At 24.3% G+C, this 16381-nt stretch overlaps 9 protein-coding genes across 9 annotated transcripts in view; 4 read left to right on the plus strand and 5 right to left on the minus strand.

Annotated features, from left to right (window-relative positions):
- EHI_075850 (uncharacterized protein) overlaps nucleotides 1-2566 on the minus strand; it is a gene marked incomplete at both ends in the record, with an annotated part of 2670 nt that extends 104 nt beyond the window's left edge. Inside the window, one exon of the mRNA XM_645211.2 lies at nucleotides 1-2566. This exon is cut by the window's left edge and continues 104 nt beyond it. Coding sequence (XP_650303.2) covers nucleotides 1-2566 — 2566 coding nt within the window.
- A 1319-nt stretch (nucleotides 2567-3885) lies between these two features.
- Nucleotides 3886-5499, minus strand: EHI_075960 (uncharacterized protein; the record flags this gene model as incomplete). Its single annotated transcript, XM_645210.1, has 1 exon — nucleotides 3886-5499. The coding sequence occupies one exon, from the start codon at nucleotides 5497-5499 to the stop codon at nucleotides 3886-3888; it is 1614 nt and encodes a 537-aa protein (XP_650302.1).
- Nucleotides 5500-6087: 588 nt separating this feature from the next.
- Nucleotides 6088-7119, plus strand: EHI_075970 (uncharacterized protein; the record flags this gene model as incomplete). The annotated part of the gene is made up of 1 exon (XM_649529.1): nucleotides 6088-7119. The coding sequence occupies one exon, from the start codon at nucleotides 6088-6090 to the stop codon at nucleotides 7117-7119; it is 1032 nt and encodes a 343-aa protein (XP_654621.1).
- Nucleotides 7120-7171: 52 nt separating this feature from the next.
- Nucleotides 7172-7777, minus strand: EHI_075980 (uncharacterized protein; the record flags this gene model as incomplete). Its single annotated transcript, XM_649528.1, has 1 exon — nucleotides 7172-7777. The coding sequence occupies one exon, from the start codon at nucleotides 7775-7777 to the stop codon at nucleotides 7172-7174; it is 606 nt and encodes a 201-aa protein (XP_654620.1).
- Nucleotides 7778-8846: 1069 nt separating this feature from the next.
- On the plus strand, nucleotides 8847-9278 carry EHI_075990 (uncharacterized protein; the record flags this gene model as incomplete). Its single annotated transcript, XM_649526.1, has 1 exon — nucleotides 8847-9278. The coding sequence occupies one exon, from the start codon at nucleotides 8847-8849 to the stop codon at nucleotides 9276-9278; it is 432 nt and encodes a 143-aa protein (XP_654618.1).
- A 154-nt stretch (nucleotides 9279-9432) lies between these two features.
- On the minus strand, nucleotides 9433-10725 carry EHI_076000 (uncharacterized protein; the record flags this gene model as incomplete). The annotated part of the gene is made up of 1 exon (XM_649525.2): nucleotides 9433-10725. The coding sequence occupies one exon, from the start codon at nucleotides 10723-10725 to the stop codon at nucleotides 9433-9435; it is 1293 nt and encodes a 430-aa protein (XP_654617.2).
- Nucleotides 10726-11463: 738 nt separating this feature from the next.
- On the plus strand, nucleotides 11464-12342 carry EHI_076010 (rodhanase-like domain containing protein; the record flags this gene model as incomplete). Its single annotated transcript, XM_645216.2, has 1 exon — nucleotides 11464-12342. The coding sequence occupies one exon, from the start codon at nucleotides 11464-11466 to the stop codon at nucleotides 12340-12342; it is 879 nt and encodes a 292-aa protein (XP_650308.2).
- Nucleotides 12343-12668: 326 nt separating this feature from the next.
- EHI_076020 (uncharacterized protein) lies at nucleotides 12669-13241 on the minus strand (the record flags this gene model as incomplete). Its single annotated transcript, XM_645215.1, has 1 exon — nucleotides 12669-13241. The coding sequence occupies one exon, from the start codon at nucleotides 13239-13241 to the stop codon at nucleotides 12669-12671; it is 573 nt and encodes a 190-aa protein (XP_650307.1).
- Nucleotides 13242-15187: 1946 nt separating this feature from the next.
- EHI_076030 (uncharacterized protein) overlaps nucleotides 15188-16381 on the plus strand; it is a gene marked incomplete at both ends in the record, with an annotated part of 1305 nt that continues 111 nt past the window's right edge. Inside the window, one exon of the mRNA XM_001913961.1 lies at nucleotides 15188-16381. This exon is cut by the window's right edge and continues 111 nt beyond it. Coding sequence (XP_001913996.1) covers nucleotides 15188-16381 — 1194 coding nt within the window.

Below are 16381 nucleotides of genomic sequence, written 5' to 3' on the forward strand. Positions count from 1 at the left end.
AATCATATCGTTTTCTTTCCTCTGATTTTAATTGTAATTTTAATTGTTCAATTTCAGGAATACGAACAAAAGCAAAAACAATACCACAAATTGCATGATAATTTCTATCACGATTAAGGAAAATATCAAGTATTTTTATAGTTTGTTGAAGTAAAGATAATTTTTGATCTTTAGATATTTTATTAAACATAGAAGCATACATTTTAGAAAGACCATTAAAACTATCAATCATATTTTTAATATTATATGTTTGATCTTTTTTTGTTTTATCTAAATAATATAATAATTCTACTGGTTTAATTCTAATAAATAATTTTTTATAAACATATGTCATTGAATTTGTTATTTTATAAGGATCTCCCATAAAATCAGAAGGATCTAATTCTGAAGTATCAAAAATAAGAGGAGGATAAATAGTAATATTTGAATTTCCTTTAATTTGATTAAATAATTCTAATACAATTAATTTTTCTTTACGAATTTTATTAAATGGTTCTTTAGAAGTAGATAAATAATTTATTAATCTTTTTTCTGATTTACCTAATAAACTAAAATCATTTGGATAACTTTGCATCCATTGTTTTAAAACAATTAAAATTTGTGTTTTTCTATCACCAGTTTCATCTATACTAATATGAGGAATTAAATAATTTATAACACATTCAGGAGATGTATATAATCTATACATTAATAAAAAGATTTCTCTATATTTTGGTTCTCTTATATTAGGTCTAGTTAATTGAAGTACTAAATCTTTCATTGTAGAAAGATAAACTACAAATTCTTGTTGTGAATTAGAATAAACATATTCAATTGAATGAATATCTTCAAATTTTAAAATTTCATTACATCTAAATAATAATGTTTCAAATTTTTCAAAATATGAACGTGAAAATTCTTTATTAATTTTACGATATTGTAATGATAATTCATAAAATTTTGAAAGAAATTTAAATGGAATAATTGCAATACTTAATAAATCACAATGTTTATTAAATAATAAACAACTTTCATCTTCTGTAAAATTATTTTTTTCAATTTGTTCAATTTCTGTTAAAAATGATTGACATAACATTTTACTAATATTAAGAACTTCTACATATTTAGGAAATGCTTCTGAATAATCAATAAAAAGAATTTCTAAATCTTCAAAAAATTTTTGATATAAATCTGAAATTTTAAATGAAATATTATTACAATATAATTTCATTAAAAATGAAAATACTCCTATTGATTTATTATATAATAAATATAAATATTCTAATGGTTCTTCTAATTTAACTAAATGAGTTGTACTTTCACTTGATTGAATTTGTTCTACTGACATTGTTCTCATTTGTTTTTTTAATCTTTTTTTATCTTTTTTATCATCTTTTGTTGAATTTTGCATTTTAATATCTCTAATTTTTGGTAATAAAATATCAACATAACTTCTTTTTATTACTGTCATTTGTTTAATATATTTTTTAAATTCATTAAAAATATCTGTAAATCCCATCTTTTTTCCTGTTTCAAGAACACATAATGATGTAGAATATCCACTCCAATCTCTTGCTCCAATATTATCAACTAATTCCCATTCATTATTTTTTAAAACATATAATTTTCCATTTGATTCTCCAACAATTGATCCAAGTCCTTCAGTAATTCTATCAATTCTATTATTCCCAATAATAATTCTTCCATCATTACTAATAACACTTCCATCAATTTTTAATCCCCATAAATTTTCTCTTAATCCAATAATATCAACAACTTTATCCATATTTTGCCATATCATTTCTCCTAATGTAATAACATCTCCTTCTTCTGTTAAACATGCAGTATATCCTTCTCTACAAACTACTTTAATAATTTTTTTTCTTCCTAATTCAACAACCCGTGCTGGTCTATTCATTGAAACAACTCTATTCTTTCCAATTTCTCCATATGTATTTGTTCCCCAAAGATATACATCTCCTAAAGTTGTTAATGCTGCATAATGTTCTTCAGAACATGCAATTTGACTAACACCTTGTAATTCTCCAACTCTTTTAAGCATTACAACATCTTCTAAATTAGATGATGTATAAACTTTTCCATCAATTAAAATTATCATTTTTTTATGATTTCCAGTAATTTGTTTAATTCCTGCTGGAATTCCTTTAATAACAATTGGTGTTTCAGTTACTTTTTTTTCTTTGTAATTAATAAGACCTGTAGCATATACTCCATCTTCTCCAATCATAAAAATATTTCCTGAAGTTATAACAACTTGTTGTATTCTTTCTGGAATTGGTATTGGAAAGAATGGACATTCTCCATAAAATTTTGTTTGAAAATCATCAACACTTCCACGAGAACTGAATGATGTTCTTGGAATGGATGTTCTTTTAAACTTTTCTGTTTTTTCATTTACTGTTTCAGTAATAACAACCGTAGCTGCATCTTGAAATTCAACTTGAACATCTTCTCCAGACTGTGTAGAAATATTATCAAAATCGACACAATATCCTAACCCAGATTGTGGTGTACTAAGTTGTGGTGTCGCATCACTACGATTCTTTTTTTTAATTGGAATAGACATGTTTTTTTCTAATTTATTTTTTAGTTAGTATTTTTTCTTTTTTCTTTTTTTTTTTATCTCTTTTAACAAATACATTTTGGTATTTTTCTGGTTCTAAAAATATTGTGTTTGTAATATAAAAGAATCTTACCTTTTTTTTATATATATTTATAGTATATTCTTCTTTTTCTTCTCAAACAAAGTTAGCTTTTTATTATTACTTCTTTGAATTTATTTGGAAAAGGGATTTTTTTAAAAAAAAAAACGTTAGTTTAAAGAAAATTAAAATAATGAGTTAATGTATCACTTATTAATATAGTTATTTGTTGATATCCAACATTTTCCTATGAAGAAATGAAATATATCAACAAACAGAATAAAAGAATTTATGGTGGTTAAACAATACAATTTCATTTCATACTGATGAGACAAATAGACAATTGTTATTCAATTTAGTTTTTGGTTCATGAACGTCAATAAAAGAAATATTTGGAATGTAGGTAATAATACCACATTTTGATTTTCTATTTCTTTTGTAAAAATACTTATTAAATTGAATTGACTCATAATTTCTACGTATTTTTAGAGTGTTAATTATTATTTTTTATTTTATTTAAATAATTTTTCTAATTCATTTTTATAAGAATATAATTTTAATTTAGTAAAAGTTTCTCCTTCAGTTTTATAAAATTGAATGTTCTAAATGAATAAACTGAGGTAATAACTAATTGAATCAATTAGTTTGGTTGAATATTTAGTTCTTTTATTTTTTTTTATTGTCTTTAATTTTTATCAATTGAATGAATATCTTTATCAAACAATACTCTAACTTTTTTATTCATTTTATTTATTTGGTCTTTTTTTTGTTGAGTTACCTCAAGTGCAAATTCATCAATTTTCATTCAGTAAGTATTTAATTTGATTCGTTGTATTAAAATTTCTTGTTTTAATAATTCATTTTCTTTAACTAATAACTCAGTTTCTTCTTCTTTATAATAATTGTTATACTGTACTTTAAGGAATGGAATTTTAAAATTCTCTTAAGATTTTGATTTGACACAAAGAGTCTTTTTCTTAAATACTCTAAATTCATTAGTAACAGTGATATTGTACTCTTTTTTTTCTGTTGTCTTGTTTTCTTGGATAAATACTGAAATACAATAAAACTAATAAACAAAAATGAATTATATTACAAAGAGTCTTTAAAAAAGAGAGATTCTATCATAAAATAAAATTTCTTTATCAAAAGAAAAGAGAAATATTATTTGATTTAAATAAATAATTTCTAATTTATTTTTATTAATAAAAATGTTTAAAAAAAAAAAATAAAAAAATACAAATTAGAAGAAAGAAATTTGTTGGAAACAATAATCAGGAACATTAATACGTTGTTTTAATTTAAGACATTGTTTAAAACAATTATTTCCGAATAAAGTGATAGAACGTGGTAATGAAATATATTCTAAAGAAGTACAAAAAGCAAATGCATTTGAATGAATTTCTTTAAAATGTAAAGGTAAGTCAATAGTTTCAAGACATTTACAATTATAAAAACAATTTGAATCAATAGAAGTTAATGTGAATGGTAAATCAATTTCTTTTAATGAACAACAATTAAAGAAACAATTTTGAGGAAGTCTTTGAAGATATGGTGATAATAAAATTGTTTGTAATGAACAACAATTCTCAAATACACTTTCATTTAATTGATGAATAAATTGACTATTAACTACTAATTCTAATGATTCACAATTTTCAAAACAATTTTTTGGTAAAACATGTAGTTGTTCATTTATAATAACTTCTTTTAAATTTTCACAATAACAAAAACAACCTTCTCCAAGAGACGTTAATGACACTGGTAATTCAATTCTATCTAATCTTATACAATGTGCAAAACAATGTTCTCCTAATGATTCTACAGAAGAATGAAAAATAACATTACGAAGTTGTGTAGAATATTCAAAACAACTCAGTGGTAATAATTGAAGCAATTGAGGAATTTGTATCATTTCATTAAAAGGACATTTAAGAAATGAATATTCTTTAATTGAAACAAGAAGAGAAGGTAGTTCAACATTTTTTAATGAATAACATTCATTAAAACATTCTCTTCCAATACTTCTTATTGATTCAGTCATTTTACACCTAGTTAATGAAGTACATCCTTTGAAACATCTCTCTCCTAATGAAGTAACTGAGGAAGGTATATTAATTTCTTTTAAACTACAACATCCTTCAAAAACCGCACTTTGTAAACAGCGAACTCTTGTTGGAATTGTAATAGAAATAAGATCTTTTCTCATAAAAAAAGCTTTATCTCCAATAATATTAGTTTCTACTGGAATTAAGTCACCATGAAAATGAATATAATTTTGAGTTAATTTAATATTACGAAATATATTTCTCTCAGGAGAATATCTTAATGCTTCTCCAATATGAACAGGAAATAGCCATACAAATTTATTTGCTTTTGGAAGTCTAATATCCTTCTTTGTAAATAACAATTGAGTAGTTACTTCTTTAAATAAAAGAAATGACTTAATTGGATTATAATGATACTTTGAAATTATTTTAGAGAATCTGTTATTAATTTGTGAATAATTCTTATAATCTTGTTCAGTTTTTAAATATTTACTAATTTCAAATAATAACGATTCTTCAAATTGATTTGATAATGTTCTTTTTTTAAAAATATAAATTACTTTTTTCTTTTCTTCATTAATTTGTGTTGTTTCAATCACTGAAGACGCCGTAGAAGATCGTTTTTGAGTTTGTTGTTGTATTAGTTGTAATTCTTGTGGGTCAATAGAAGATGACTCTGAATTACTTACTGATCTTTTTGAATCATAACACCTTTGGTTACTTTTTTTGATGCACAACAATGACTCTGAATTAATATTTTTTGTATTTGATGAAACAGTTTTAGTTGAACTATTTCTTTGTGAAATCATTTGTTGAAGTAAATTAAAAAGAATTTTTAAGTTTCTTTTTTTTTTATTATTTTTATTTAAGAAAAGTATAAACAAATTAATTATTTTTTGTTAAAGAATTATAAGCAAAAAAATCTATTATTACTAGTTTAAATCCACTTTTATCACTCTTGTTAAAATTGCTCTTTAAAGTATATCTTTTCATCTTAAATAATATTTCACTATCTTGTATTAAAACTTATAAAACTTCCTAATTTACTCCATTCTCAATATCAAGTACTTTTTGTATTATTCACTTTATATTTAAATAATTGACAATTATTCATTTGTCTTGTGTAAAAAAAAAATAAATAAATGTTTTTATCTCCTTGTTTAATGAAATAAATTCACACAAAAATAAATGTGTTATTCCAACAATAAGGGAAATTCTGGTTTAATGTACTTTAAAACAATGTTTTTTTTGTGGTGTGTTTGAATAAATTAATATTGTTAAATAAGAAGAAAAGGCATATAAGAAATATTTAAAACTAAACATAACTTTACCAAATAAGAAAGAAGGAAATAAAATGAACTGATAATTGTAGTAAATTTTTGTTGATTAAAAAGACAATGGAAGTGTGCAAAAGAAAAGTTGAAAATTATGGACAAGGAAAAATCTTATCGTATTGTGTCAGTGATGATTATAATAGGATTTATATATTAAACAATGCACAACCACATGAAGTATATGAAATCAGTTGTGAAGACCGAATAGAAGAAGGAACAAAAATCCCCGAGTCTGGAAGGTTTGATGAGATTAAATCTGGAGCGTTTGCAAGTTGTTGTTTAATATGTAAAATCCGATGTGAGTGTGAATCAACTAATCATCAGTTATGTTGGTATGATAACACATTATATATACTATCAATTGTACAAGGGACAATCATTATTATTAATGGACATATGTCATATAGAATCAAAGTACCTTCTATTGATGGTACAGGAGAAATAACAATTATTAAGAATGATGTTTTTATTCAAGCACAGTCACATATACTTGTTAAAACAACCTTAGCTAATATTAAAGAAAGTATCATTAATAACAAAGATTTTGATTATACCGAAATTGATTTTAAACATGATATTGTTGGACTTCAATTAATTCATTGTAAAAATGCATTTAGAAGAGAGGAAGTATGTAGAATATTAGGAAAGCCATATTATGGAGATAATGTTATTGCAGTTTATGGGAAATATTATCCAATTGTTTATAGGTCATTAGAGAGTTTAAATAAAAATGAGTTTATTTCAGCCCTTCCAGACACACGAAATATTGAACATTTTTGTGCCAATCCATTTAATGAAAAATATGTTTTATTATCTGATTCATATGGTAGAATTCTAGTTTTTGACTCTATCAATAGATTTATTGTAAAAACTATTCCAGCAATGAGAGAAGCACGGATGTGTTGGATAGATGAGAAGAAATTTGTCATTTATTCCAAGTTCAGGAATATTTTAGAAATACATAATTGTCAAGAACAAAAAAGAATATCATTTATTGAATTTAATGAACAAGACATAGTCTCTATTCTTGGTTTTAGAGTCAATAGGGTTGTTGTCTTTTTAAATAACAATGTGTATATTCTTTGTTTTTCATAATTGACCTTGAATTAGTAATTATCATCTTTTATTTCATGTATTAATGAATAATTCAATTCAGTCTTATAACCACAATTCGTTTAATAATAAATTTTTGCATATCAGTAAAGAATGAATTTGGAAAAAGATAATTCAAAAAGTAAGAATAACTGTTTTTTGTTCCTTCTTTTCCAATAACTAATTTACAACACCCATTTCCAATACTTAAAATCATTTGTTCATTATGACAAATAGAAATCATATATTCTTCATTATTAATTGGTTGTAAACGTTCATAACTACCAATTGAATAATTCACCCATAAATATTGATTAGATAGATATTTTGAACATCCAAATATCCTTTTCTTTTCATCAACACAGATAATTCCCCATTTGTTTTCTTCTTTTCTTATTACTTCTTTTATATTACATTGACTTGTCTCAGTATCATAAATAATTGTTGCTTTACAATTATTCCATTCTTCCATTTTTGCAATTCCTTTTTCTACATCATTATTGGCATAGATAGAGTTGACTTGCTTTGTTATTTGGTTGGTTGAAGCATTAACAAGCTGGTTAATAATACTTACAATTTCTAAAAGAATTTTTCTTATTGAAGCGTCAGTAACGTGATTGATGTCAGTAATGAGTTGGTTAACTTGACAAGTACAATTCATGGTTATCTTGAAATGTAAAAAAAGTATATTCATTTTTCTTTAAAAAATATGAAACAAAACCAAAGCCAAAACAAAAATATAAAATGAATGAAATGGATATGTAAATGTAAAATGATACAAAACGCGTTCAGAATTCAAATTCAAAGAATGAATCTTGATATACAGGACTTTGTTTTATGCAAGTATTTAATTCATAATCAAATGTGTTATCATCATCAATTGTAGGTGAATCACTAGGAAGAGGAGAAAATACACGTTGAGGAAATCTTGGTGAAAATGGTGATTCATTACATTGACTTATACTTCCTAATGAAATTGGAGTTTGTTCATTTATTGAACTTGTTGATGAATTTAATAATGAAATATCACATTTGATTGTAGCAATGGGTTTGATTACTTGCATAATAAAAAGAGGTGAAATAATTAATATGGAGTTCCTTTAAATATGAGAATCTTCTTCTATTTTAGACTTATTGGCTTTGTTTCTTTTTAATTTAAAACAAAATGTTTACAAACTGAAGGTCGTTTTTCGAACTATCATAATCTTTTCCCGATAATTTCCTTTGGGGACGATAACAAAAAATTCTAATTCTTCATGGAAGTCTTGTTTTTTCAAGTTTTGTATTTTTCTGTGTAACCTTCTTCAACTTCGAAGGTTCGACTTCAATAAAAATGGAACACTCATTCAAAAGAATACAGATTTTTCTTTCTTTCATTGTATTTTAACTATAATATAATAATAATAAATATTATTTTTAAAATGACTTTGCTTTGAAATAAAGTAGTAATGCGAACAAATTCCTTAAATATCCACTACTTCTTCTTGTTTCATTAAAACAAATTATATAAAACTCATTCAACTCATTCAAGACAACTGCAATGACGTCACGTATCAACAAGTAGATTGTTCATTATTATAACGAAATAAGTTTTCGTTGTTTTATAAACTTCAAGGAATTTAGATGAATTTATTTTTGTTATATACTTATTTTGTTATTTGAAAAAAGAAAAACATAAAATTAAAAACTCAAAAATCTGACATAAATTAAAAACACGAAGAATGAACAAGATGGATGAACGTTTATTTATTACTGATGAAGAGTTACTTGCAGATGCACAAAATATCAGTATTGAATTAAACCAAATATGGGAAACTCTTCCATTTTATCTTGATGAGGATAAACCTTTACATGGTACTAATGTTCCTCATGACCCTGAATTATTTAAACAATTCATCCGTATTCCACAAAACCTTCTTCCAAGTGAATTACAAGGAGATGCAATCAACCACCCACCAAAACGATTCCAAATTCAAGTACCTTCAATGTCAAATGGAACTAATCTTATTGATAAGAAAGAAACAAATAAATTAATTGCTGAAGAACATTTAGGAGAAGTATTTGATGAAGAGGATGATGAAGGTGATGATGATTATGATGCAAATAAATTTGAAGATTATGACCAAGAAGATATGAGTGAAGAAGGACATTCAGAAGATTAAGATGATGAATGTGTATTCAATAAATTTGATTGTATTGAAGAAGAATAAAACAAACTAGGTTATTTTTAATATATAAATAATAATGTAACAAATAAATAAGTTAAATATGATTTGTTTTTTTTTTATTACAAAATAGAAATGAGAAGAGATAAAACTATTTGGAAAAGATTGTATTTGATGTAACACTAATGTCAATAACAAAATATTTTAATGCTATTGACCAATTAGAGAGATTAGATACATCAATAAATGAAATTCTTTGTATAAATTCACAATTTGATATTTTATATGGAAGTTCAAATGATGTAGTCTCTTCTAAAAAAGATGTTATTTCATAAAATGCAGTTAATATAGTGCGAAGTCCATTTTTAAATTTTGATCTATTTACATTGGTAAAATCTTTATGGGACACAGACATCTTACCATATCCAAATCCATCAATACATGTCTTTTGTAAGAATATATTTGAATATTGTGAAAGAATTTTGATCATATGTATTATTGTCCCAAATGCAGTTTGGACTGAAATATAGTTTTTTGTTTTAATTGATAAAATAATATCAACTCCTTCTAATGACACTCCTTCATTCATCCATTCAACTTTAAATAAACTATCCCAAACTGTTTTTGATTGTAATTTATTTAATTTCTTTGATACTTCTGTCCATACCTTTTTCTCCATTTGATGAATACTAGCACTTCCAGTAAATACTGTTTGATTAATTAATTCATAATGTTGATTGAGTAATTTCGTGAATTGTTCTTCATCTTTCTCAATTAGATTGGTAATTTCTTGAAGACATTCATTTTCTTGAGTTAATTCTTCTAGTTCTTGTTGAAGAGAATTTACTCTTTCTAATTCTTGTTCAATTTGTTTGTCTAAATTTTGTGCTATTCGAAGTTCATTTAAGTGTAATCGTTCAATAACAATTTCTTCTCCTGTTTGATAAAATTCTTCACTTGTTTCTTTATACATTCGTTGCCAACAATTAACACACCAAGGAACATTAATTCCTAATACATGTCTCCATGTTTCCTGCCATTTAACAAAATCTGGTGTTTGTGAAATATCAGCAATAATAGGTTTATCAACTTCTTTTTCTTTCCAATATGATGAATGAAGAAATGATGTAGATCGTGTTAATATTGGTCGTTCGTCTGTTTTTCTTGGATCAGATGCTGGACTTGTTTGGAGAGAACTTATAGATTTATGAAGTGAAAGTGTAGGTGACAAAGAATTGTTAAAGAAAGAAGATGAATAATTAGAAGGTGGTGATAAATATGTTGTAATTCTGATTGATCTATCATTTTTCTTTGGTGGTGTAATACAGTCTTTTGGAGGTGAAGCAATAACACTCGTAATAGAAGAAGGAAGAGTATAAATTAATTGTTGATGAAGGCGTATTGGCTGTTGACAAATAGTACATTTTAAAGGAACAATCTCCATTGTTTCTATTTCTTTTCTTTAATAGTTCTTTTGGTATAATAATCAATCTTATTTTTTTCTTATCTCTTTCTTTTCTTCTTCATTAAACTTCTCCTTCTTTTTTTAATTGAATATTCAATTTGTGCTATATATAACGATAATTTATCGGAGGTTCAGTTATGAATTTTTTTTGTTATTTTTAGGAAAAAAAGAATGTATTTTTAATAAATTGAATGAAAGTATTTGGAGAAAAATAGCTCTTTCTTTAAACACAAAAAATGGAAACAATAAAATTCATAGAAGGATTTTATAAGAATAGTAACTCTCTAAGATAAAGGAATTTTTTTAAAGAAACATAAAGCCATATAACTGAGTGTTTTCTTTCAACATAAAAAAAACTCTAAAAAAGACTCAAAACATTAAAAAGTTTAAAACGAATTTAAAAAGAATAATCGACAGCCAATAAAAGGAAGGTGCGAATAACTAATTCAAATTCAACCAATGAATCAAGAATAAAAAATCAAATTATTTTAACAACGATTATCAGTAAAATCGACAAATAAAATAAGAGAAATTGAAAGAGGTTTTATCAAAAACATGGCAATAAAGTTCTATAAATTTTATTCTTTTTTTAGGATGAAATAAATATAAAACAACATGGCATAATCACAAAGCATTTTTGTTGTTAATATTACTTCGTTGGCTTATGATTTTCTGGAATCTCAAATTTTACAATTTATTTTTTGGATGAGAAGGTCTATGAAACTGTCACGCTTAAATCCAACTCCTTCGTTCTCTCTTACTAGTTCAATGAACAGTATTAGTCTACCTTCATCAACCACTCTACAACTAACACCAGGTTTAACTAGTCCCTATGAACTTAGTCCAATAAACAGTTTTTCATGTTCAAATTCTCCAAATAATTTAAATGAAATAACAAATTCACCACTTACTGTTACTTCATGTCCATTACATGAATCACCACGATTTTTTATTAGACGTTCTGGTTCTCATACAGGAAAACTTAAAAGAAGAAGTACTGAACCAATGAAATCAAGTGTTTCATTAGAATTTGCAAACAGGGTTGCAGCTGAATGTGAACAATTATATCCAAAAAACCCAAAAATTAAACAAATTAGTTTAATATCAATTGAACAATATAAAGATTTAATTAATTCTAATTCACAAAGAGTTATTACTATTGATTCAAGATATCCATATGAATATAATGCAGGTCATATTATTAATTCTATTAATATATGGAATAATAATGATATTTTACAACAATTACATCCATTAGAAGGATTAGATGATAATATTAAACCTATTCTTATTATTTATTGTGAATTTTCTCAAAAACGAGGACCACTTATTGCAAAAAAAATTAGAGAATTAGACTGGAGTCATATGGAGGAATCTAATAGTTTTAATTGGTTATTTCCAGAGATTTATGTATTAGATGGAGGTTTTAAAAATTTTTATAAAAGAAATAAAGAATTATGTTGTGGAGAATATGTAAAAATGGATGATACTCGATTTGTATATGAACATTCTTGTTATGCAAAACAGTTAAGGTATTGTTCTATCTCTCATAATTCTTTCTTTGATGGAGTTTCTCATCTTTCTCATTCTCAGTGATTGAACACTTTTATTCAACAATCATTTCAATTACTTTCAAAATGAAATTCAATAATTTGTATGTTTTTTTTTTTCTCTTATTTAACTAATGATCTAAATTATTCATTTTTTAGTTTGTTGAAATTAAAACATCAAAATTTTAATTCATCTTAATTTTTATTAAAAGTTTTCAAAATTCTATTAATAGATAAAGAAGAAAATAAAAAAATAAAAATAGAAACAGATGAATGAAAACAAAAAAAAATTGATTTCTAAAAAAAAAAATAAATAAAAATGGAATAAAATGAAGTGGAAAAACAAAAGTGAATTTAAAAAAAAGCCATATGCTATTCTGGTAGCATATGGTGAAGAATACAATTATTCTTTGAAACTAAAGTAGTCTGAGTTTCAAAGAGAAGATCGTTCAAATACTTATTAATAGCTAGTCCAGATGATTGAATTGTTGAACGAGTAAAAAGAGTCATTCCTTTATACAAAACAGAATAAACCGATTCAGTTTTAAGAGTACCATTCTTTCCATCAGTAACTTTAGTTGAGAAAGAATATCCAAATTCTCGTAAAATATCAATGAGCAAATGATTGACTTCGGCAATTCTATTATTTTCACATCTTCGAGCTGCAGTTTTTGGTGCAACTCCTTGTGAAATATCATATTGCTGAATTTCAGCTAACCTCCTATGAACAAATTCATCAACAGCAACAGTATCATTTCCACGTTTCAGATAATTAACAGTAATCATCTGTTGAGCAACAACTGACTTCTTCTTTGGTGCTGAAAGAGACAATGAAAAGTGACGGTTAATTAACGCAAGAAGAACTGCCTGTTGACTGACTTGATAATTTCGTGTTTGTTTAAAAAAAGTTGAAGTAGGAGGAGGTTTTGCAGTGTGTTGTTCCATCTGAAATTAAATTTTGATATTTTAAAGATAGGTTTTTAAATAGACTTTATGGAATCAGACTTTTTAACATTTTTAGTTTATATCTCTTCTTTTTAATTCGATGAACAACATCTTCACCTCAACTTTTCTGTCTTTTCTTTTTTACTCCCTTATATTTTTATATCTTAAGTGATTTTTTCTTATTATTTGGTTTTTTTCTTTGTTAATTTTCCCGACTTTTTAGTTTTTATTTCCATTATTCCAAATTTGTTTTTCTTTCTCTCTCTCTTTTTTTTTATAGTTTCTTCAGTTTTATTCTTTTTTTTTAAATTTTACTCCTGTTTTTTTTCTTTTCACTTATCACTATTTGTTTATTAATTTCTAATTTATTATTTGTATATTCCTATCCTGATTTATCTGTTTTATCTAAGGTGTTGATTCCTATTCTTATACATTAAATAAAATGTTTTAATATTAACTTAATACAACGGAATAATTCATACCACTACCTCTCATCTTTTTATTTCTTTTAATTGAATCATTTTATTATTAATAAATAACCTCAACCCAATAATAAAGCACAGTCAGTTTATGGTGAAGTACAACGAATACTATAACCAAAAGAAAAAAGATAAACAAAGGAAGACATACCACAAATAATAACCATATAACAGAGGGTAGTAAAATAATGTATTTGACTTACTAAACAACGTTTTTGAAAAAAAGTTCAGAATGAATAAAATATTCAATTCTTTTAAAAACACATTTAAGTAGTTAAAAATACTTTGTGAAATTATTTAACGATAATTAAATTTCATTATTTTCTTGTTTTATTTTTATTTTGTTACTCTTTATTTCTCTTTTAATATAGTTTTATACTTTTATCATATCAACTACTAATGAAATTATGTTATTTCTTTTTATTTTGTGTGTTTTATGTTAATTTTATTATAATAATACATATTTCATATAAATAGTTATTATAAAAACTTATAAAATAGTTGTGTTTATTTGAATTACCTAATCAAATTTATTTAAATATACTAATAATATATATTATTATTCATTTCATTTTTATTATTCTATTTTTATAAACAAAAAAATAAAAAATGAAATATTCTAAAAATAAAAGAAAGAATAAGTCAAAAGATTAACAGAATAATTATTAAATAATCAATTAAAATGAGTTAAAGATAATTCAATTAGTTAGAAAAGTTATTAGATTAACAATATTATGAAAAATAATTTTAATTAAGAGGCATAAACTGAGTTATTAGAACACTAATTCTGCATATAAGAAATTAAGTAAATAAAAATGTTTCAAAAAGATAGAGTAGAAAATAAAATTATATACTTAAAACTATAAAAAAACAATGAGAATTGAACAATTTCATAAAAAAATAATCATTATTTAAATATGAATAATAATGAATAACCTTTAAATATTGAGTTAATAATACATAACAATCAAAAAAAAATAAAATATCATAAAAGGTTAGTAAAACATTTTTAATGAAAATTATAATGAGTTGGTTCTATGAAAGAATTTGACAAAAAAATAAGATACAAATAATATAAAATATTTTTGTATAATGAAATTAATAAGTGAATTTGTATTTATTTATCATAGTCACTTTATTGAATCTCATTAATTACAATTATATTATATTGTTAACATTGTTTAGATTGTATATTTAAATTTGAATTAATGAAGAATATGACATAATTCATAAACTGAAGTTAATAATAAGAAATAGATATTCAGATAATGGTATAAATTTTAAAGAAGCAAAGGAATTAACTACGAGAGAAAATGAAGAAAAGATATGATATTTCTAAAAATATTTATGTAATTTTTAGACAAAGAATTGAAAAGAAAATAAAAAAAAGAATTAGTTTTGGTTAATCAAGAAATGAAAAAAAAAGAGAAAAACTTAAAAAAAATATTAAAAACTCAATAGAAAGAAATGAGTGAAAATGTAATACACATAATTCTTCAAAAACTAAGAAGTACTCCACAAGGAGATATTATTGATGGAAATGATTTAAAGAGAATAAAAACATCACAAGAACATAATTTTGAAACAACACTATGTCATTTAAATGTTCTAAGAATTAGTGCACCAAATCCACCATATTCTAATGAAGAAATAGAAATGGTCATGGAAAAGGTAAATGAATGTATTCAAGAATATACAAAAGAGAAAAAATCAGAAATGATAGAAATGATAGAAATTATTGAAAGTACAAAAATGATGTTATTATTAATTGACATTAATAAACAAAAAACATTGCGTATTGTAGAAAGTCTCATTGAAAAAATTATCAAAGGAACAGCTAAAAATGAATTTCCTGTCAAATATGAAATGGTTAAAAAAATAATTGAAGACCTTTTGACAGAATGTCCTGAAGAAAGTCGAGAAATAGTAAAAAGCATCATTAGACCTTTCAATGAAAATGACGCACCATTTCTTGAAGAAAAAAAAATAACACAATATCTTAAGAAAAGTAAAATGGAAAAAGAAGTCATTGAAGAAATGTTTGAAGGAATGACGGGAGAATCCAATAAAAACTTTAAAAATGGATTTTGGAGTTTAATTGAAGAGGCTAAAGAAATTAATGAAGAAGATGAAGCAATGAGTGAAGATGAAGAATTAGAAGATAGAAAAAAGAAAGAAGATATTAAAATGTTCATTCGTGTTTTAGGAAAAATAGTTAGTTATTATCCTAAATGGATTAAAGGTGATGAAAATTATCTTGAAAGAATTTTACTAATTCCAATGGAAGAAGAACGGATTCAAGTAGTTAAGATAGTTGTTGAATATTTAAAGAAAGGAGTTATAGAAAAAACTAAAAAAAATGAACTTATTGGATGTTTACTTGAAAGACGTAAAGATAAGAGTGTGAGTATTAGAAGTATTGTTGGAAAATATATGATGGAAAGAGGTGGAAAGAATGAAGAAAGTGAAGAAGATGATGAAATAGAAATAAGTGATTTAATTATTGAAAAAATGAATGATATTGAAGAAAGTATTCGAAGAGAAACAATTGAAGAAATTTACAAACAACGATTCGAAGAAGGAAAGGAAATAGGAAAGAAAATTATTAAAGAAATTAAAGAAAGAATGAAAGACAGAAAAGAAACAGTACGTGCTATTGCA

This window comes from Entamoeba histolytica, genomic scaffold (assembly GCF_000208925.1).
Source record: "Entamoeba histolytica HM-1:IMSS scf_1104750517463 genomic scaffold, whole genome shotgun sequence".
Taxonomy (NCBI): Eukaryota; Evosea; order Mastigamoebida; family Endamoebidae; genus Entamoeba; species Entamoeba histolytica.